This window comes from Dipodomys spectabilis, unplaced genomic scaffold (assembly GCF_019054845.1).
Source record: "Dipodomys spectabilis isolate Male_0828 unplaced genomic scaffold, ASM1905484v1 ptg000098l, whole genome shotgun sequence".
Lineage (NCBI taxonomy): Eukaryota > Metazoa > Chordata > Mammalia > Rodentia > Heteromyidae > Dipodomys > Dipodomys spectabilis.
The window spans coordinates 19586944-19604592 of record NW_024870775.1 but is presented as its reverse complement, the minus strand read 5'-3'; the positions used below and the strand labels follow the sequence as shown (position 1 = coordinate 19604592).

The 17649-nt window shown below is 38.0% G+C and overlaps 1 protein-coding gene across 2 annotated transcripts in view; it reads right to left on the bottom strand.

The window, feature by feature from the left end:
* Positions 1-17649, bottom strand: part of Kdm4c (lysine demethylase 4C) — a 309906-nt gene that overhangs the window by 19381 nt on the left and 272876 nt on the right. For both annotated transcript variants that reach the window (XM_042686652.1, XM_042686655.1), the window contains one exon: positions 13654-13824. In XM_042686652.1, coding sequence (XP_042542586.1) covers positions 13654-13824 — 171 coding nt within the window. The remainder of the gene's footprint in view (positions 1-13653; positions 13825-17649) is intronic.

Sequence of the window (17649 nt, the reverse complement as noted above, 5' to 3'; positions counted from 1 at the left end):
AGGAGATTGTGCATGAGACTTCATCCTGAGTACTCTGGCACTACGGTGTTCATTAAATAACTTCTCCCTATGATTGAGGAAGGAGGACTATTGTTTTCTAGGAGTAAATACAGGAGGGAGCTCCCTACAAATACATAAAGAGCTGTAAGGGGAAGCAAGGATAGGACAAGAAAGCAAGGTGTCAAAGGGGTAGCATTTAGATTCCACATATACAGCCAGTGTTCCTAATGACCACCAAAAAAGCTGATGGTGAGGTCCTTTGTCATTGCAGTGTTGTTCACTTGCAACCTTCTCTACCACGGGTATGGTGGAGGAGACGTCCTGTAGTAGGTAGGAACCCAAGAAAAGCACAGATGAGAGTAGAGGGAGGAAATGGAGAATGGGAGGAGCTTCATGCAGCCCCCTGGTCTGTCTTTGCCTTCGCAGTGGCCTTGAACTGAGTAACTCAGGACCTCTATCTATGAGATTTTCTCATTCTATGGCCTGTACAAGTCTCATAGGCAGGACTAGAACTATGGAATTTCTCAAGTCTCAGTCCAGTACTCTCTGCCAAAGTATTGGGAACTACATATACAAAAGAGCAAGAAAATCAGTAGATAGTGATTCTTCCCCTAATCCAATTTCAGAACTCTCTAGATACATTTCTTTATCTTTTTATATATAATGTCAATTTCTTCTTTGGTCAAAGAAATAGAGCATCACTCTGGAACAGGGCTTTGAGAAAATCTGTTAGTGTGACACCAGTTTACTCTCTGAGGATCCATAGAAGGTTTGCTTTGACTTAATCAACGAGATGAAGTGCCAATAGAAGAAGCAAAAAGTGTGGAAAGGATGAAAGAGACAGGTATGTAGTGTCTCCTGTTGTGGAAAAGCTTCTGTGGCAAAACGAACAATTGCAAACAAGACATCCTAGGGTATAAAATATGTCAAGAATTAAATGTTTTTGGGTGGATAGCAGAGTTCCACTGGATTCTAAGTAATATTACAATATGCAAGACTGGGAGTTAGGGGCTGTTTGGTGCTCAAGCAGCCACTGTCCAGTTCTGGACTTACACAAAGTGACCCAGTAGGAGCTCACACTGACCATACAGATGTTTACCAACTGTGTATAAAGATGAGTGGACTGCTGCCGCAGGCCACATTTTCATGCTTAGAGCTAGAGCTCATTGTGGATTACAAAATGCTTTTCTTCTCTGAAGGAGGCAGAGGCCAGTGTCTGCATGATAAAGAGAAGGAATGAACAATGAAAAGACTGGCACAGTCACAACCCACCAAGAATTGACTTTGAGGCAACTTTACATTTCACAGCTCACAGTGCAAGATTTGGAACAAGTGAGTTAACACCGGGAACAGATAATAAATAGAAGAATAAAAAGAAAAGCCACAAAGAGATGAAGACAAACCAAAGGATTTATGAGAATATGATTTGTAAAAACAAAAAAGGTCAGTTCATATTATGTTTAATTTATAAGCAGGACAGTCCTTAGGATATATATATACAAATAAATTAATCTGGAATGTTCTCAAAATTATGCATATGTTCTTGAGTATGGTAAAAAAAATTAATTAAAAATTTTTAAACGTGAGCAATTCAAACCAGATGTCAGTGGCTCATGCTGGTATTCTTAGCTACTCAGGAGGCTGAGATCTGAGAATAACAGTTCAAAGCCAGCCTGGGCAGGAAAGTCCTTTAGACTCATCTCCAATAACTACACAAAAAAAGTCAGAAGTGATGCTAGGGCTCAAGTAGTAGAGCACTAGCGTTGAGCATAAAGAGGCTCATAGATAGCCCAGGCCCCAAGCCCCAGAACTGACAAAAAGAAAAAAGGAAAAAAAAAAAAAAGTGAGCAATTTTATCTGTAAATATTTCCCATGTAAGTGAATGTTTCTATTTATTAGCTTAATATGTCCTTCCTTTCAGATTAAATGCAAATACATAATTTTAACCAATCAAGTTCATAACAGACTGTTTTATGAAGAAAAGGATGAGTATAATTAATATTAGCATATTTCAACACAGACTAGCCTGTCACAAAAGGCAGACAGATGAATAAGATGGCTGGGAAAAAGATAATGAATCAATCTATTTACTCAACATTATTACACTTAAAGGAAAGTCAGAAACATTCCAAGCCATGCTCATATTGTCAAGATTGTCAAATCAAAATAATCTAATTGTAAAATCTAGGAGAATTTTGGCATTTGAGATTCCCAGACAATGAAGAGGAAAATGATATGCAGATGACACAGCACTGTCAGATGTGTCCAAACAAAGGCTTTTTTAATCCACAAAGGCTTTATAACTCAACAAGGGTAGTGAAGTTAGCTTTGCCAGTGTTTGGAATGCTTGGTTCAGAATTCCATTGAAGACAATTCTATGCCCTTTTCTTGATGATTAATGAACCTTTATAGTCAGAACTTCTTTATTCTTTTCAGATCAGGTATTTCCCTTTATTTGAATCCTGATTCTTACCAACATCTGAATTAATTAATAAAAAATGGGTAGCCACTAGTTAATATTTCAATTGATACATATTCTTTTAAATTTCTTTTGAGGTACTAAGGTTTGAACTTAGGTGTTCACATTTGCTAGGTTAAGTAAGTGTTCTACCAATGAGCCATCTTTCCAGCACTTGAGACAAACCCCAACGATTCTGAACTGACATAACTTTACATAAAGGGGCAACTGCAAGCCAACACATACCAAAGGGAGGGGAATCCCCAAGCCCATGATCTCTACCTGTTAGCAGAGAACATGCTACTACCACTGAAGCAGCTGAAACTGGTTTTGATAGATGAAGACACAGACAGTAAGACAACAACCAAAACACCATGCTTTGAAAAATAACATAATAATAACTGGTCTAGGTAGGAGAAGCAGATAAAGAAATCCCAGTACAGCCAGGTCTGAACTTAACAACCTTGGCTTTGAAACCTGGGCTTTTTCCAAGATTCTCAATGAGAGTCATCAATGGTTAAGAAAGCCAAAACCCTGAAACTTATTTCTGATAACTTATTTGTTCCTTATCCCTCAGTATCAACCCATCACCAGGTCCTCTTGAGTTCCCCCCCACTTAAAGTATTTCAGATACTTGTAATATCTCTAATCTACTGCAAGTTTCTCCTAACTGGCATCACTATGGGGCACACTCTAATTTTCAAAATTGTTTTGTAACCATTCTCTTCATGTGGAATTCTGCTCAAGATTAACAGCAGGGACCCAACACTCGAGCATGCCTTCAAGGCCGTATCAACTCAACCTCAGCATCCACCTTCTACAAAAAGTTCACAGAACTTCCCTAAGTCAATTTGCTTGCCCACTTCCACAGGCTTTGTAAAGTTACAGGTTCTTGTAGGATTGTATATCTGTCATCCTGGGACTCATCTCAAATCTCATATTGAAGCACATTTTCATTACTGTGACTGACTCATGTTACTCTCTCACTGTAACTCCCATGACAGTAAAAACAAATATCAATTTTACTTCTCACTACTGTATTACAAAGATCTAGCACAATGCCTAAAATATAGTAGGCATTCACTATAAAAACTTATCTTTGCATAAGCCTACAATGTATTGAAAACTAAGCTATCCCTTGTCTACAGAATCCACACATCACCACATGCAGTGCCTATGAAGAGCTGACTTCGTATCAAAGGTCTGGCTCTTCAGGAATTCTGACTACAAAAATAACTAACACCAAGGGAACACCAGTCTTCCACATCTTTCTAAGCCCTCAGCTCTTGAAGAAGGAGAGGAATTGAATACCACACACAGTTTGCAAATCCTCATTAGATTCCTCCTGGAGAGAACCTACTCCTAGATACTAGTTTGATTTTTGCCCTTCCAACTTCATGTAAACAAAGACAGAAACAAAGAACATACAACGTTTAAAAAAAATCCTGTAGAAACATAACTAAGGACATCGGATAGAGTTCTGGTACAAATAATATATAAAAGAGTTGGTTTGGGAGGTGGGGGCTAGTATTGAAATAAATTTTAGAACTTTAAGCAAACTATTAAAATTCACATATAATTTATATGTTATATATTAAATTGTTCAAAGGAGCTGCATTTAATAAAGCAGTTTAGAACACTGACCAATTTTGTGCACATCAATTTGAAAAATCTTTGGCCTGGTAAGGAACCAAATACTTAGTGAGAAAAGAAAGTTAGAGGACTGAGTATAACAATTTGCGGCTTGTTGCATTTCATTACAGAATCTCAGTTAACATCAACCATACTTCACACGCAGTCACAGTCTGTCAATAGGCGTCTTACAGCCTGGCCTCTACATCAGAACTTCAGAGGTCAGCTGCTTAGGACACAAGGACTAAAACCTGACTTACCTAGTGCCAGCTGCTCTTTTATGATATAAATCATATGCTGTTTTAGGGGATTCCATTTTATTTGTTACTCCAAAAACAAAAATGATAAAAACACATAAAGGAATCAATAAGTCAGATTATTCTTTTTCCCCCTTTATTGGATCACCTGTTAAAACCTAGAAAAGCCAAACATAAAGTACATTTTAGAAACAATAGCCTGTAAATATATCCTATATGTCTATACTTAGTGAAAGGGCACATCCTCTTCCCTATTGCTGCGAATCTAGTAAAGGGGTCTTTTTCAGGCACAAATCACACTACTTAGAGGAGACAGGGCTCCTATTTCTCTACTTTGATATGAAAACTATGAATATAACATTATTCATCAACACTGCACTATCATAGCATTTAGAAATGAAATATTATATAAATTCACAGTTCTTTAACAGTGTTTGATAAAACAAAGCATAGAAGAATTCCAGTCATAGCCTCTGTTTGACAGAAGGTGAGAAATTACGTGGTGTAGGGCAAATAGTTTGTAGACACATACCAGGTCACAGACACTCTCTGACTACAGGAATAACAGAAACTAAATCGAAAAATGGTACCCTATGCTTCTTTCTATCATTCCCTTTTTTCTCTCTTTGCCCATCACTTCTGATCTTAAAATATAACTTTATTTTAATGCTTTATATAATTTACTTATAGACACAAGATCATCTAAGTAAATTAATGCTTAAATATCTATTATTTATCATTAATATTATGGTTCTTCTCATTCATGAAAATTAGCTAAGCTCCTTCAAATATGGTATGGAGAGTAAATAGTAAAATGAAGGCAGAACTGTTTATCCATAAATAGTGCTAATTTTTTAATAGTGCTGACTTCTATTGAATATACCCTTAATATTACTGACATAATTTGAATCCCATGGTCATATAGGAGCATCAACTCTTTATGGGTCCCATGTCTTCTAAAATGTGCCACCTATCTATGTGCTATATTCCTGTGTGTTAGCACCTGAGGCTAGAGAGAGATGAAGATAATGTAAAATGGCTTGTAAATAGGCAGTTCCCTCTTGACTATTAACCTTAGGAAGCTCATGCTTTCAGATACATATTTCAGGAACTGCATGCAGAAATCTGTGCTTACAAATGTGCTATGGGAAGGGCCTGTTCTGGACATTGCATAAACGGTGGCTGAGGCCTTTACAAAATGCCTAAAGCAACCTGATTATACCAAAAGTCATAGTATCTAGATTTGAGATCAAATGAAAGCAAATGAAGATTTATAAGTTTGAAACACTGCTCAGGTGCCATTTTCAATTAAAGAATAGAAGGTCTAAAAATGAACATGGATAATTCTCATAACACAGCATATAGCAACAGTGATATCCGCCCATAGGTGTACTAAGAGGAATAAGGAATTTTCATTGTTTGTCTTTTGTATTAAATGGGAGTCAATTTTACCCTACCTTGAGATTTTGAAATGGTATCTGCTCTGGGACAGGCACAGTTGCCAGGAGCTGCATTCATGCTTTAGTTCCCTCATCATGTCCCAGGAGAGGTTTCTTAATGTCAAGAAAATACAGTGTATAATCTACTATATCCAAATCAGTGGTATCATATCAATTCAGGACTAAACACCTTGTAAAAAGAAGTTGGAACACTCAAGGTATAGGTGGCCCTAGGAACTACTTGTTGGAGCACAGCACTGAAGGAAGGATGGGCATGAGAAACTGTGGTGGCCTTACTGACATGCTGATGTCTGCCACTGTCATACCTGCATGACCCCTCAATTTGAAATGATTGGGTATTTGGAAATTTAGAAGGAAATAGGAATCCAAAATGCTCTCTGGAGCCAATAGAGTGATATGTTTCTGGAACAACTTTTCCTTAGTCTTTCAAATTAACTTGGGTATTTTATTTTGCCTCTAGAGTACCCAGGTCATTTTCATAACTATGCTTCTGCTTATACATGCTGGAATCTACCCAAGATGCCTAATGCAGAGTTTATCACTGCTCAGAAAGGAGGATGCTAGGTATTCCCAGAGTGGACTTGGTTCAAGTACCTACTAATTTTGGATTTAAGCACTGCACTGAAAAAAAGATGATGAAGTCCTAAAAATTAATAATATTGCCCTTAATATCAAGGTAGTTATTTTGATTTTGTTAAGCTCTACCTTCAGTCTTGTTGGAAAGAAAAGGATGGAAAAGAATGCCAAGGACGTGTCTCCTGAAAATAAGTTCCCCAAACCAATCACCTGGAGATAATTACCAAGAGAGAAGTAAGAGAAATACTGTCAAGTAAGGAAGGTACATATTTGAAGAAAAGCATAAATGACAGTATGTCTTCGTGGCAACTAGTTAATCTCCTGCATGGGACAGCAGGGCAATGACATACTTTTCTTCAGAGGAGCACCAGTGCTAAATAGAAATTGTCAATATGACAGGTACAGAATCATGGTCCAAGAAACACATACAGATTATAAAAGAGAAAGAGATTATTACAACAGTAACTCACATTTCATTAGTATGCCTCAGAGCCCTGTACAAACTTCGCATAAGAGTTACACAAAAAAGAAAGAAATCCCAGGGCCTCAAATGTAAGAGATGAATCTTACAAGATTGGTCAAGGCCTAAGTGCATGACACAGTGTTTAGGTAGTTAATAAACCAAATTACCTAAACCTAATTAGGAGTCCTCACCCTGAACTACAACTTATTTATCAATCTTAGGAGTTTCTAATGGTACTGTAATGTGCTTTGTGAATATTATACTAAGTGTACTGCTTGTTTTAAAAAGTAGAAAACTTAGAATTTAAGCTACGCATATCTGATTTGTTAAAATTATGACATTAAATTAAATGCTAAGAAAATTGGTATTTGTAAGGAATGTATATATTTTAGTATCATAGTTAAGATGTCCAAGGAAATTTGATTAACTTAAATGTAAACTGGTTATAGTTTGGCCTGTAAAATTCATGCATTAACCAAAGAAATGAGTTCGTTATACAAAATTAGATTTATAAATAAAACTTGTCAGCTAAATTTCCAAGGCTTAGAAAAGTAAGTTTTAAGTTGCATAGTGATTAAAATCAAAAGAACAGGTATTCTTTCATTATGGCCATCCAATGGATGTAAATTAACTGGGATTTGGTACCTAATTTCACACAGAAATAAGAGCACCACCCTAGGCTGTAAATTTACCACAGGGATCACAGAGAATAAACAAACAAGTTTCCAAAGCCTTGGCCATGTTTTGGATATTGAATGTTCCCTAAAAGTCCATATGTAAAGGCTTAGTCCCCAGGGTGGCAGTACTGAAAGGTGTTGTGGACTTGTAAAAGGTGAGATCTAGTGGGAAGTCCTTATCATTAGAGCATGTCTTTGAAGTCTCTTCTCTGCTTTGTACAGCAATGGCTCCTGCCATTATGTATTGTAATCTACCACCCTCACTGGAAGCCAAACCTCTTAGACTTTGAACCTCCAAACTGTTATATACTTTTTTGGGGGGAGGGGACTGCCATGGACCTGAACTCTGGGCCTGGGCGCTGTCCCTCAGCTCTTCAGCTCAAGGCTAGCACTCTACCATTTGAGCCACAGCGCCACTTCCAGCTTTTTTCTTTTTGCTTATGTGGTGCTGAGGAATCGAAACCAGGACCTCATGCATACAAGGCAAGCACACTACCAATGAGCCACCTTTCCAGCCCATTATATACTTTTTTTTACAGTAGAATTAGTTGTGTCAAGTATTTTGGTATAACTATAGAAAGCTGAATAATATACCCTTCTCCCACAAACATCCATTAATAATATAAGCAGAACTGCTGGTAGGAGTAGGGAGTTAGCACAGGAGGTACACATAAAGAGGTAAAAAGCATCAGTGTGGAGCAAACATAAAAATGGACCAGGATGGGGTATGACTTCCCAAAGCTGAGATGGCCTGCTGGTATCTACCACTGTCATATCTGTATGGCTTCCTGACTTGAAACTTCAAGGCACTCCAAAAACCAAGCTGCCCTTAGAAATCCAAAAATGTTTTCCTGGATTTCATAGTTTCTTAAACCTACTCAGCCATGTAAAAAAAAATAACTCTAGTATCGTAGATTATACTTAGACAAATATTCTACCAGAACTCCAACCTCAGCTGTTATTGCATCTATGCTTACTCAACATGGGCCTGTGTGATGCTGAACACTGAGAAGCTTCTCAAACTACACACACTGGGTGCTGTATTTTACCCTCAAGTTAGATATAAGGTATTCTCCCATACTTGCACAAAACCACAAAGAACAGACTTTCTGAAAAGATGTCCCAAAGGAGCAACAGACACAGAACACAAGGATGCTGACTATAATCCAGACTGCACTATAGACCATCTACTTGGAAAGCTTGGGTAAAAGTTCTTTGTTTCTGTTTGGGGGAATTTTTTTTGTTTGTTAGTTTGTTTTTAGTGTTTCTTTTTTGTGATAAGTACTACACATCTGCAAGGGATGGTAAGGGGAAACAAAGGAGGCAACAATGCTTGATAAGAAATGTACTCATTACCTTGCTCATGTAATTGTAACCCCTCTGCACAGTATTTTCACACTAAAAAAATCTATTAATTTCATTTGATGTGAAAAAAATGAAAATCAACCTACTTTACAGTAGGCTTTGTAGTGAAAACCTACTGAGATAAGACTTTTATCAGGAGCAATACAGGGCAGTAGACTACTAGGAAGCTGAAATGCTGCTAGCTCTACTTTACAGCACATAGACATGGTGTAGGCCCTGGTTTAATGAAATAAGCCAGAGCAAAGTTTTTTTTCCCATTAAAAATAAATGATTTATATTTAGTTTTACAGTAATGGCAGAGTCTCACAGTTGCTAGGCAGGGCCCTATTTAAGCCTCACCTATATCCCTTTATAGCTGTAAATACGCTCCCCTTTTTTTTTTTTTTTAAAGTTTTGAAGGCATGTCTTTCTCCAAGTATCAACAAAACTAGAAAAGGACATCGTAAGCTAGATAGGGGAGAAGGAGATTTTCAGACTAAATTTAATATTCTAAAAAATTTAACAGGCATGAGCCTACTATGTGATCAGCATTTAGTTCTTTTGTGTGCTCTAGGGGGAGTGGGGGCGGGGACTGATACTGGGACTTGAACTCAGGGTCTCATGCTTGCTCAGCCTACCTGAGCTTGGCTAGAGCTTGCGTTGGAGCCAGTTCTCCAGTCTGGCTATTTGATCATTATTTTGGACATCAAGTCTCCTAGTCCTTGCCAGACTGGTTCACACCCTGATCCTTTAGATCTCAGTCTCCTGAGTTCCTAGGATTACTGGTATGAGCCACTGGTACCTGCTCATTTTTTTTTAATCCCTAAAGCTAGACATTATTCATCTCCTCTTTAGTAGGGACTAGAGGTGGAAAGTATAAGGAAATTATTGATATTTGAGGAAAAAACCTCAGTTTGTACTTACAGCCCTAGAAAACCACAGCACCTCACCTTTAGAAACCTGGAGAGTGCTGTTTTCACATTTTAACATAGGAGCTGAAAAAAAGAACCAGTGTTCATGGAAAGCTATGGATGGTCCTGTTTCCCAATTCATTCCCAGTGGTGAGTGTCAAGTGTTTGTCCTAGAAGGATCTAGTAGTGGATATATCTCGTCCTCCCTTGCAATGAGCCCATATCTTGAGCTCCAGAGCCAACATGGCCTCCTAGAGAGGATAAAGGGCCCTGGAATCTCTGAATTCATTGAATTCTTTCAGGTGGGCAATTTTCATTCCAATCAACACAGTGAAGAGACAAAAAAATTTATCAGGATTGCGTAGCAATTTCATAGACTGACAGATAGAAGCATGTACCAATACATCTTTTATTGCTTCCTTTGACAGCTACAGATTGCATGAAGAGTTTAACTGGGATAATACATACATCCTGCAGATGGTTTGTTGAGAGGGATTTTTTTTTTTTTAACATGCTCTGGCTACCAAAGAATAAGTAGTTAGGTAGAGAAATTTCCTGGTAGCCCAAAGAATGTTTCTCTCTACCCTTCCAAATAATCTCTCTGGTATCATACTCACAACATAAGCATTTTAGTGACTATTAAATTTATTCTCAGATATGGAGTAAGCCAGCTATATTAAAGGGTCCTCATCTGTGGGATTTGTGAAATTATTTATAATCAATGATTCTATAAATAAGGAAATTTACTAAAGCATCAGTTCTCATAAGGACTATATTTATATCATGCATAAATCATTGCTTGGAATGGTTAAGCTTGAGATCTTAAATTTGACTTTCATAGTTAAGAAACTGAAATTGTAGCCAGTCACCAGTGGTTCACACCTATAATACAAGCTACTCGGGAGGCTGAGATCTGAGGATAGTGGTTCAAAGCCAGCCTAAGCAAGAAAGTCCATGAGACACTTATCTCCAGTGAACTACAAGAAAACTGGAAGTAATGCTGTGGCTCAAACTGGTAAGCACTAGCCTTAAGCAAAAAAGCTCAAGGACAGCCCCCAGACCCTGAGTTCAAGCCCCATGGCTGACCAAACCAATAAGTAAAAAAACTGAAAATGTAGTTCTGATGTACGAGCAGAGGCTTAGAGAAATTAATTCTTCAGAGGTCAGTAACACTGGTGTCCTACTGCAGTGAAGGCTCAAATGGTAGAGCACCAATCTTGAGCAAAAAAGTTGAGACCACATCCTGGCTCTGAGTTCAAGCCCTAGTACCAGCACAAAAAGACAGAATAAAATAAGATGTAAATAAATAAAATGAAAATAACATTTAAGCCGTCAGAAAGAATAAAAATTGATTGCTTGCCTGAATATAGATGGTTCTATCCAATCAGTTGAAAGACCTACCTAGAAGCTACAGGTTTCCTCCCCCAAGTAAGAGAGCATTCTTCCTGCTTGAGTTTAAGATTGAACATGGATCTTCACACTTCAACTCATCAATTCTTTTTCGGTCACACTGCAGATCAGGATCTTCTAGGCCTCCATAATCATGGAGCCAATTCCATATAATACTCTCTTCCTCTCTACATATATACTGTATAGAAAGAACCCATTTACCAGCCTGTACCTCCCTGAGCAAACAGCAACTGTGTCCTTCCTCACTATGTTTCATACCTAGCATGATTTCTGTCACTCAGCACATGCAGACTGAGACTAAGGGCTGCTGTTTATGACTGGCAATGGCAATATGATTATATGAAACTGCAAAAAACAGTCCTGCAAAATGCAATTCATGATTTCAATCTATAAACACATTCTGGGATTTAAAATCTGTTTAAAAAATCCTTTGCTTTACAAATCTTCCAAATATGATCATATTTGTTTCCATACTTGTAATTATTATTATTTTGCCAGTCCTGGGATTTGAAGTCAGGGCCTGGGCACTTTCCCTCAGCTTTTGTGCTCAAAGTTAGTGCTCTACCACTTTGAGCCACAGCATCATTTCTTGCAATACTTGTTATTCTTAACAGCACAGAGAAGTACACATAACAAAGTTGACCAAATCAATGTTTCTTCAGCCCCACAAGACCCAAATCCTACAAATATTTATAAGCAATCAAAGAAAGCTATATTTAATTCACAATTATATACAAGGAATAATTTTTATCATTAAAAAGTCATTATCTAAGTACAAACAAAGCAAAGCATTCACAGAGTCACAGGACAAAATTGAAGTGACAAATGCATTATTATAGCTTGTTTTCCCCAAACCAACACCAAGAAGAGAAGGGATACCAGGATTAAGCCTAACTGCCTACTCCTGCTCTTTGTTATAGAAGCTGATCTCTGTCAAAAATCCCTCTGTGGAAAGGCAAGCCCACAGAAAGCCAATATCACAGACACATTCATTAGTTCCCTTGAACGATCCCAAGGTGTACACTAAGATAAGAAGAGGATAGACAGACAACTCCCTTCCTTACACACACACACACACACACACACACACACACACCACACACACACACACACACACACACACACACACACACACACACACACACACACACACACACACACACACACACACACACACACACACACACACACACACACACACCCCTGTCTGGGCATTTGGGCCATAGTTAGAAAACTCAGTAAATGCCACATCCTTCTTCCTGTGTGATTTTTGTTATTCCCAAGTGAAGCATCGAAAGACTTAAACAAATTGTCAAGTTAGACTAATAAATGCCACACTCAAGTTCAGTAGAAAGTACAAAGTCAAAGTACAAAGTACAAAAGGAATTCAAATTTGCTAACACTTTTTAGCAGAAATTAAGAGGTGATTCAAGTCTGTTATGGCATAAATACTTCTCCCAAACTGAAGTGTCACCAATGAGACAGTGGAGTATCCAGGGGAGCCTTCCAGAGGTGGTAAGGATTCGATGGCTGCTCCCTGGTTAATGAGATTGATGCTACTCCTTTAGAAAAGAACTTCAATAGCCTACCTAGCTTTTCCATCCACCTTCTCCCATGTGAGGATTAGCAAGAAGGCTCTTATCAGACCAAATGCTGGCTCCTAAATCCTGCATTGTTCGGCATCCAGAACAGTGAGAAATAAATCCCTGTTATTTATAAAATATCCAGACTCAGGTTATTCCCTTGTAGCAGCACAAATAGAGTAAGACAACATATTATAAATGGAATAAGTTCACCAGAATACCATTGAGGATGCTGAAAATCATGAATACTCAGTGATATGAGCCACTCATAAAGAAAAAGAAAGATATCTTTTTTTTTTTTTGGGCAGTCCTGGAGTTTGAACTCTGGGCTCTTTTTGCTCAAGGCTAGCACTGTACCACTTTTGAGCCACAGAGCAACTTTTGAATTTTCCCATATTAATTGGAGATAAGAGTTTCACGAACTTTCCTACCTGGGCTGGCTTCGAACCATGATTCTCAGATCTCAGCCTCCTGAGTAGCTAGGGTGACAGGCATGAGCCACTGGCACCCAGTAGAAAGAAACATTTCTAAGAGTCATCTAGTTTGGTCTGACAAAAAGTACACTAGGCAGCAAGCACCCAAAGAAATGTGCTTACCACGGGCTGGGAAGGTGGCTCAGTGGTAGAGTGCTTGCCTCGCATGCATGAGGTCCTAGGTTCAATTCCTCAGCACCACATAAGCAGAAAAAACTGGAAGTGATGCTGTGGCTCAAGTGGTGGAGCGCTAGCCTTGAGCTGAAGAACTGCAAGAGAGCGCCCAGGCCCAGAGTTCAGACCCCATGACCGACAAAATAAATAAAATAAATAAAAACACAAAAGATGTCCACTGCTATGGAAATAAAATCCAGACTTTCTAAAAAGAAAAAAAAAGAAATGTGCTTACCACAATATCTTCAGGAAATGTGTCCCTGCTAAAGGAGCCATCATCAAACATGACCTCATAGAAGGTTTGTGACGTCACCGCTATCACCCTGCAGCTGTAGTACCGCGTGTTCCGATGCTTTGTGATGACTGTCTGACCCACAGAGATGGCCTTCTCACATGCCTTAGACTTCTAAGAGATAGAGGGAGAGGGGAGAAAAAGGAGAGGAAAGAAAACAGACACAAAAGAAACTGTTATTTAGAAAGCAGTCATTGATTTGGCCAAGACTTGTTTAAACTTTTGAAATTCAGGGCTGTAGAATACATTCAAATGAAAGTTGCAAGAATACAAATATAGTGTATCAACAACAATTTCATAACCATTGACCCTTTGCTCAGATTCATTACTTTTGTTTACTGCTATGATTGACCGTTTGTTGTACTGTTTACATACTCTTTGGTATGTGTTGTATGTGTATATAAAGAGGAGATAAATTTGTACATGGATGTATGTATAATTTCTCTTGAATCATTTGGAAGCTCTGCGTATCACTGTATCACCTAAATACTTCTGTGTTTATCTTCTCAGAACATAGATATTCTCTTACATACAGCTACAATACAGTTCAGGAAATTTAACACTCATATAATAAAATCTGCTTCCCATGCTTCAGCTGCTCAATTATCTATAATGAACTTTATGGTGTTTCTCCTCCATCTCCAAACTGCCAAGAACAGAATCCATTCTACAATTAAGAATTGCATTTAGTTTCTACATCTCTTTAGGTTCCTTTAATTTGGTCTATTTCCATTGTCCTTTTTTTATGATAGTGATACTTTGGAAAGATGAAATTCCTTCTTTTACTTTTCAATAAGCCATTTGTAACAAGTTTCTCCATTAGATTCAGGCTACATATTCTTGTCAGGAATTCCATATAGGTAATGCCTCTTTTACAGGATATTTCATCTGAAAACAGAGGATGTTTGCATGCCTTTCAATGATGATGTTAATTTTGATTCCAATCAGTATGGTCCAATCTCTCCACTTTCTATTTTTCTACACAAATAAAAATATATGAGACACTTTATCTTATGCCTCAGGTACTTCTGTTTAGTGCTAGCCTCCAGTGATGAACTTTATTTACTTTGTTAAAATTTCAAAATGCTAAAAACAGGCAAAGAACGAATATATTTCTTTTTGGACAGTGTCACCCCCTTCCCTTACTCTCCTCTAGTTTTTCCCTCCCTTTCCTACCCACAAGTTCCAGTTAATATCATTGCTGCATGTTTACTCTTTCTGTCCATTTCTGTGCCTACTCTTACACTCTCAAAGACATACAAATGAACAAACAAGACAAAAAGACAAAAACAAAAAAAAAAAGAAAAAAAACTCATTTCCATTTCCTGGAGTTCATTTCAGTAAGTATTATTTTATATGATCAGATGCACATGGATATTATGCTTTTCTGTTCCTCTCCTAAGACTGTCTCCCTCTGGTCTCACTGGGTATGAATGCCTAGAGTCCTGTATAATTTATCACGTCTCAGTGTATTTTAGATATAGCTTCTGCATGAGAGAAAATATGTGCCATTTGTCTCTCTGAGCTTGGTTCACCTCACTTAATATGATTTGTTCTAGGTCCATCTATTTCCCTGAAAATGACATAACATTATTCTAATAGTTGTGTAAAATTCCATTGTGTATAGGCACAGCATTTTTAGGATCCACTCTTCTATTACAGAGCATCTGGGATGTTTCCATAACTTGGCTACTGTGAATAGTGCAGCAGGGAACATGTCTTCATGGTATCCCAGCTTGTAATGATGTGGGTGATATGGCTGCATCATAGGGAAGACCTATGTGGATTTTTTGTTTGTTTTGTTTTTGTCGGTCATGGGGCTTGAACTCTGGGCCTGGGTGCTTTCCCTGAGCTCTTCAGCTCAAGGCTAGTGGCTCTATCACTTGAGCCACAGCATCATTTCCAGTTTTCTGGTGGTTAATTGAGAAAAGAGTCTCATGGACTTTCCTGTCTGGGCTGGCCTTGAACCACGATTCTCACATCTCAGCCTCCTGAGTAGCTAGGATAACAGGTGTGAGCCACTAGCACCCAGCTCTATATATAGTTTTTTGAAGAACCTCCAGACAGCTGCCCAGAGTGGTTATACTAGTTTACATTCTCACCAACAGTGCAACAGGGTTCCTTTTTCTCCACATCCTCACTAACACTTGTAGTTCCTTGAATTCACAATGTTGGTCAACCTAAGTGGAGAGATAGAATCTCAGAGTTGTTTTGATTTTCATTTCATTTATGGCCAGAGATGATATGCATTTCCTCCTGTGTTTCTTTGCCATTGTTACCTTTTCTTCTGGGAAGTCTCTCCTTAGCTCCTTTATCCATTTATTGATTGGTTTATTACACTGTAGGGGGGGGATTAGTTTCTTGAGCTCCTTGTATATTTTGGATGGTAGGCCTTTGTCTGATACACTGCTGGTAAAAAAAGATCTTCTACCAGTCTGTTGGCTGTCTTTCTTTTAATAACCAGGTATTCAGCTATGCAGAAACTCTTTAGTATGATGTACATTTACTCTTTTTTTTTTTTTAAGATGGAGCGAGTTTATTTGAAAGTGAAAGGACAACCATGAAAGGGAAGTAGTGAGATTCTCCCATAAAAGGAGCTCCAAAGAGCTCCTTCATTTACTCTTTCCTAGAGCGGTGGTGTGTGCTATCTTGCTCCAGACTCTCTCCACATTTATTAGTTGGCACTTGCCATCTGGTATCTACATGTCCATCTAAACATCATCCATTTCATTCCATATGCCATCCATAATCAGTAAGACCTCACAAATTCCTTCTTATCATTTGAATGTAGTTCCTCCCATATTTTGTTTTTGGTTCCCAAATTGTTCCATTTGGAGCCAATGAAAGTCCCTTCACATCGTTATGTGACTTGGTAAGATACATAATCATTTTGCTCCAGCCCCAAAGTTAATATGGTTCATTTCAGAGGATAGCAGAAGATTTGATTCTGTGTGGTCACAAGTACAGTAGAGCTGGAGGAGCTTTAGTATCACTCTTGGTGGAAGACTAGGACCTGGAATACAAAACTGAGGACAAGGTTGCTCATGACTGAACAGAGAAACAAGTCTCTTCCCAATAAACATGTTCTCAAAAGCCTTTTATATGTAGATGAGTTTTGCCATCTAGTTTTCCCCATAACTAAAGTACACTTTCCTCCTTCAAATCTTCCCCAGTGATTATTGGATTCGTTGAGGAATTGGTCTATGTCTTTAGGTGTAGGAGGTATTTTAATCAATTTTTTTAAAGCCTGTAGTAATTCAGATATAACATGTTTGAAGTAGAAATCCTTACTTTCACATCTGGGTGGTATTATATTATGTATGCTAAAATTTTTCCTAATTCAGTTTCTTTCATTTACATGCCCAACCCTTTTAAATACATCTAACCTCTCAAAGTAAAAGAATAATTTAGTTAAAAGAATTACAGAGGCAAACTCTCTTAAAGTCATATAACTCCAAAACTGGTCCTATGACAGCAACTTAGGCTGTACACGTTACAACTAACTCTAGAAGACCATATTCACAACAGTGTTATCATAAACAGTAGCTGAGTGATATGTATTAGGGCTGGTCAGAGTTTCACACTAGATTTTTTTTCTTTATATTTTCTTAAAAACTGGTATTATTTTACAAATGAAATAAACATGCCTTTTTCTTAAAAGCAAGACAAAAAACAAGTCACACTCAAAGGGGATACTATGGTTTGTTTGGAGTTTAGTTCTAAACCCTGATTCTTATTAGCTGTGTGATCTTGGGGGTGTGATTAACCATTATCGGTCTCAGTTTCCTTATCCATTGACTCTTTTTTTAGGGGGAGGGATACAAAAGTACATTCTATTATTTAATTTTATCTACTTTTTGATTATGTGGTACTGAGGAATTGAACTCAGGGATTCATGCATGCTAGGCAAGCACTTTGCCACTAAGCCACATTCCCAGC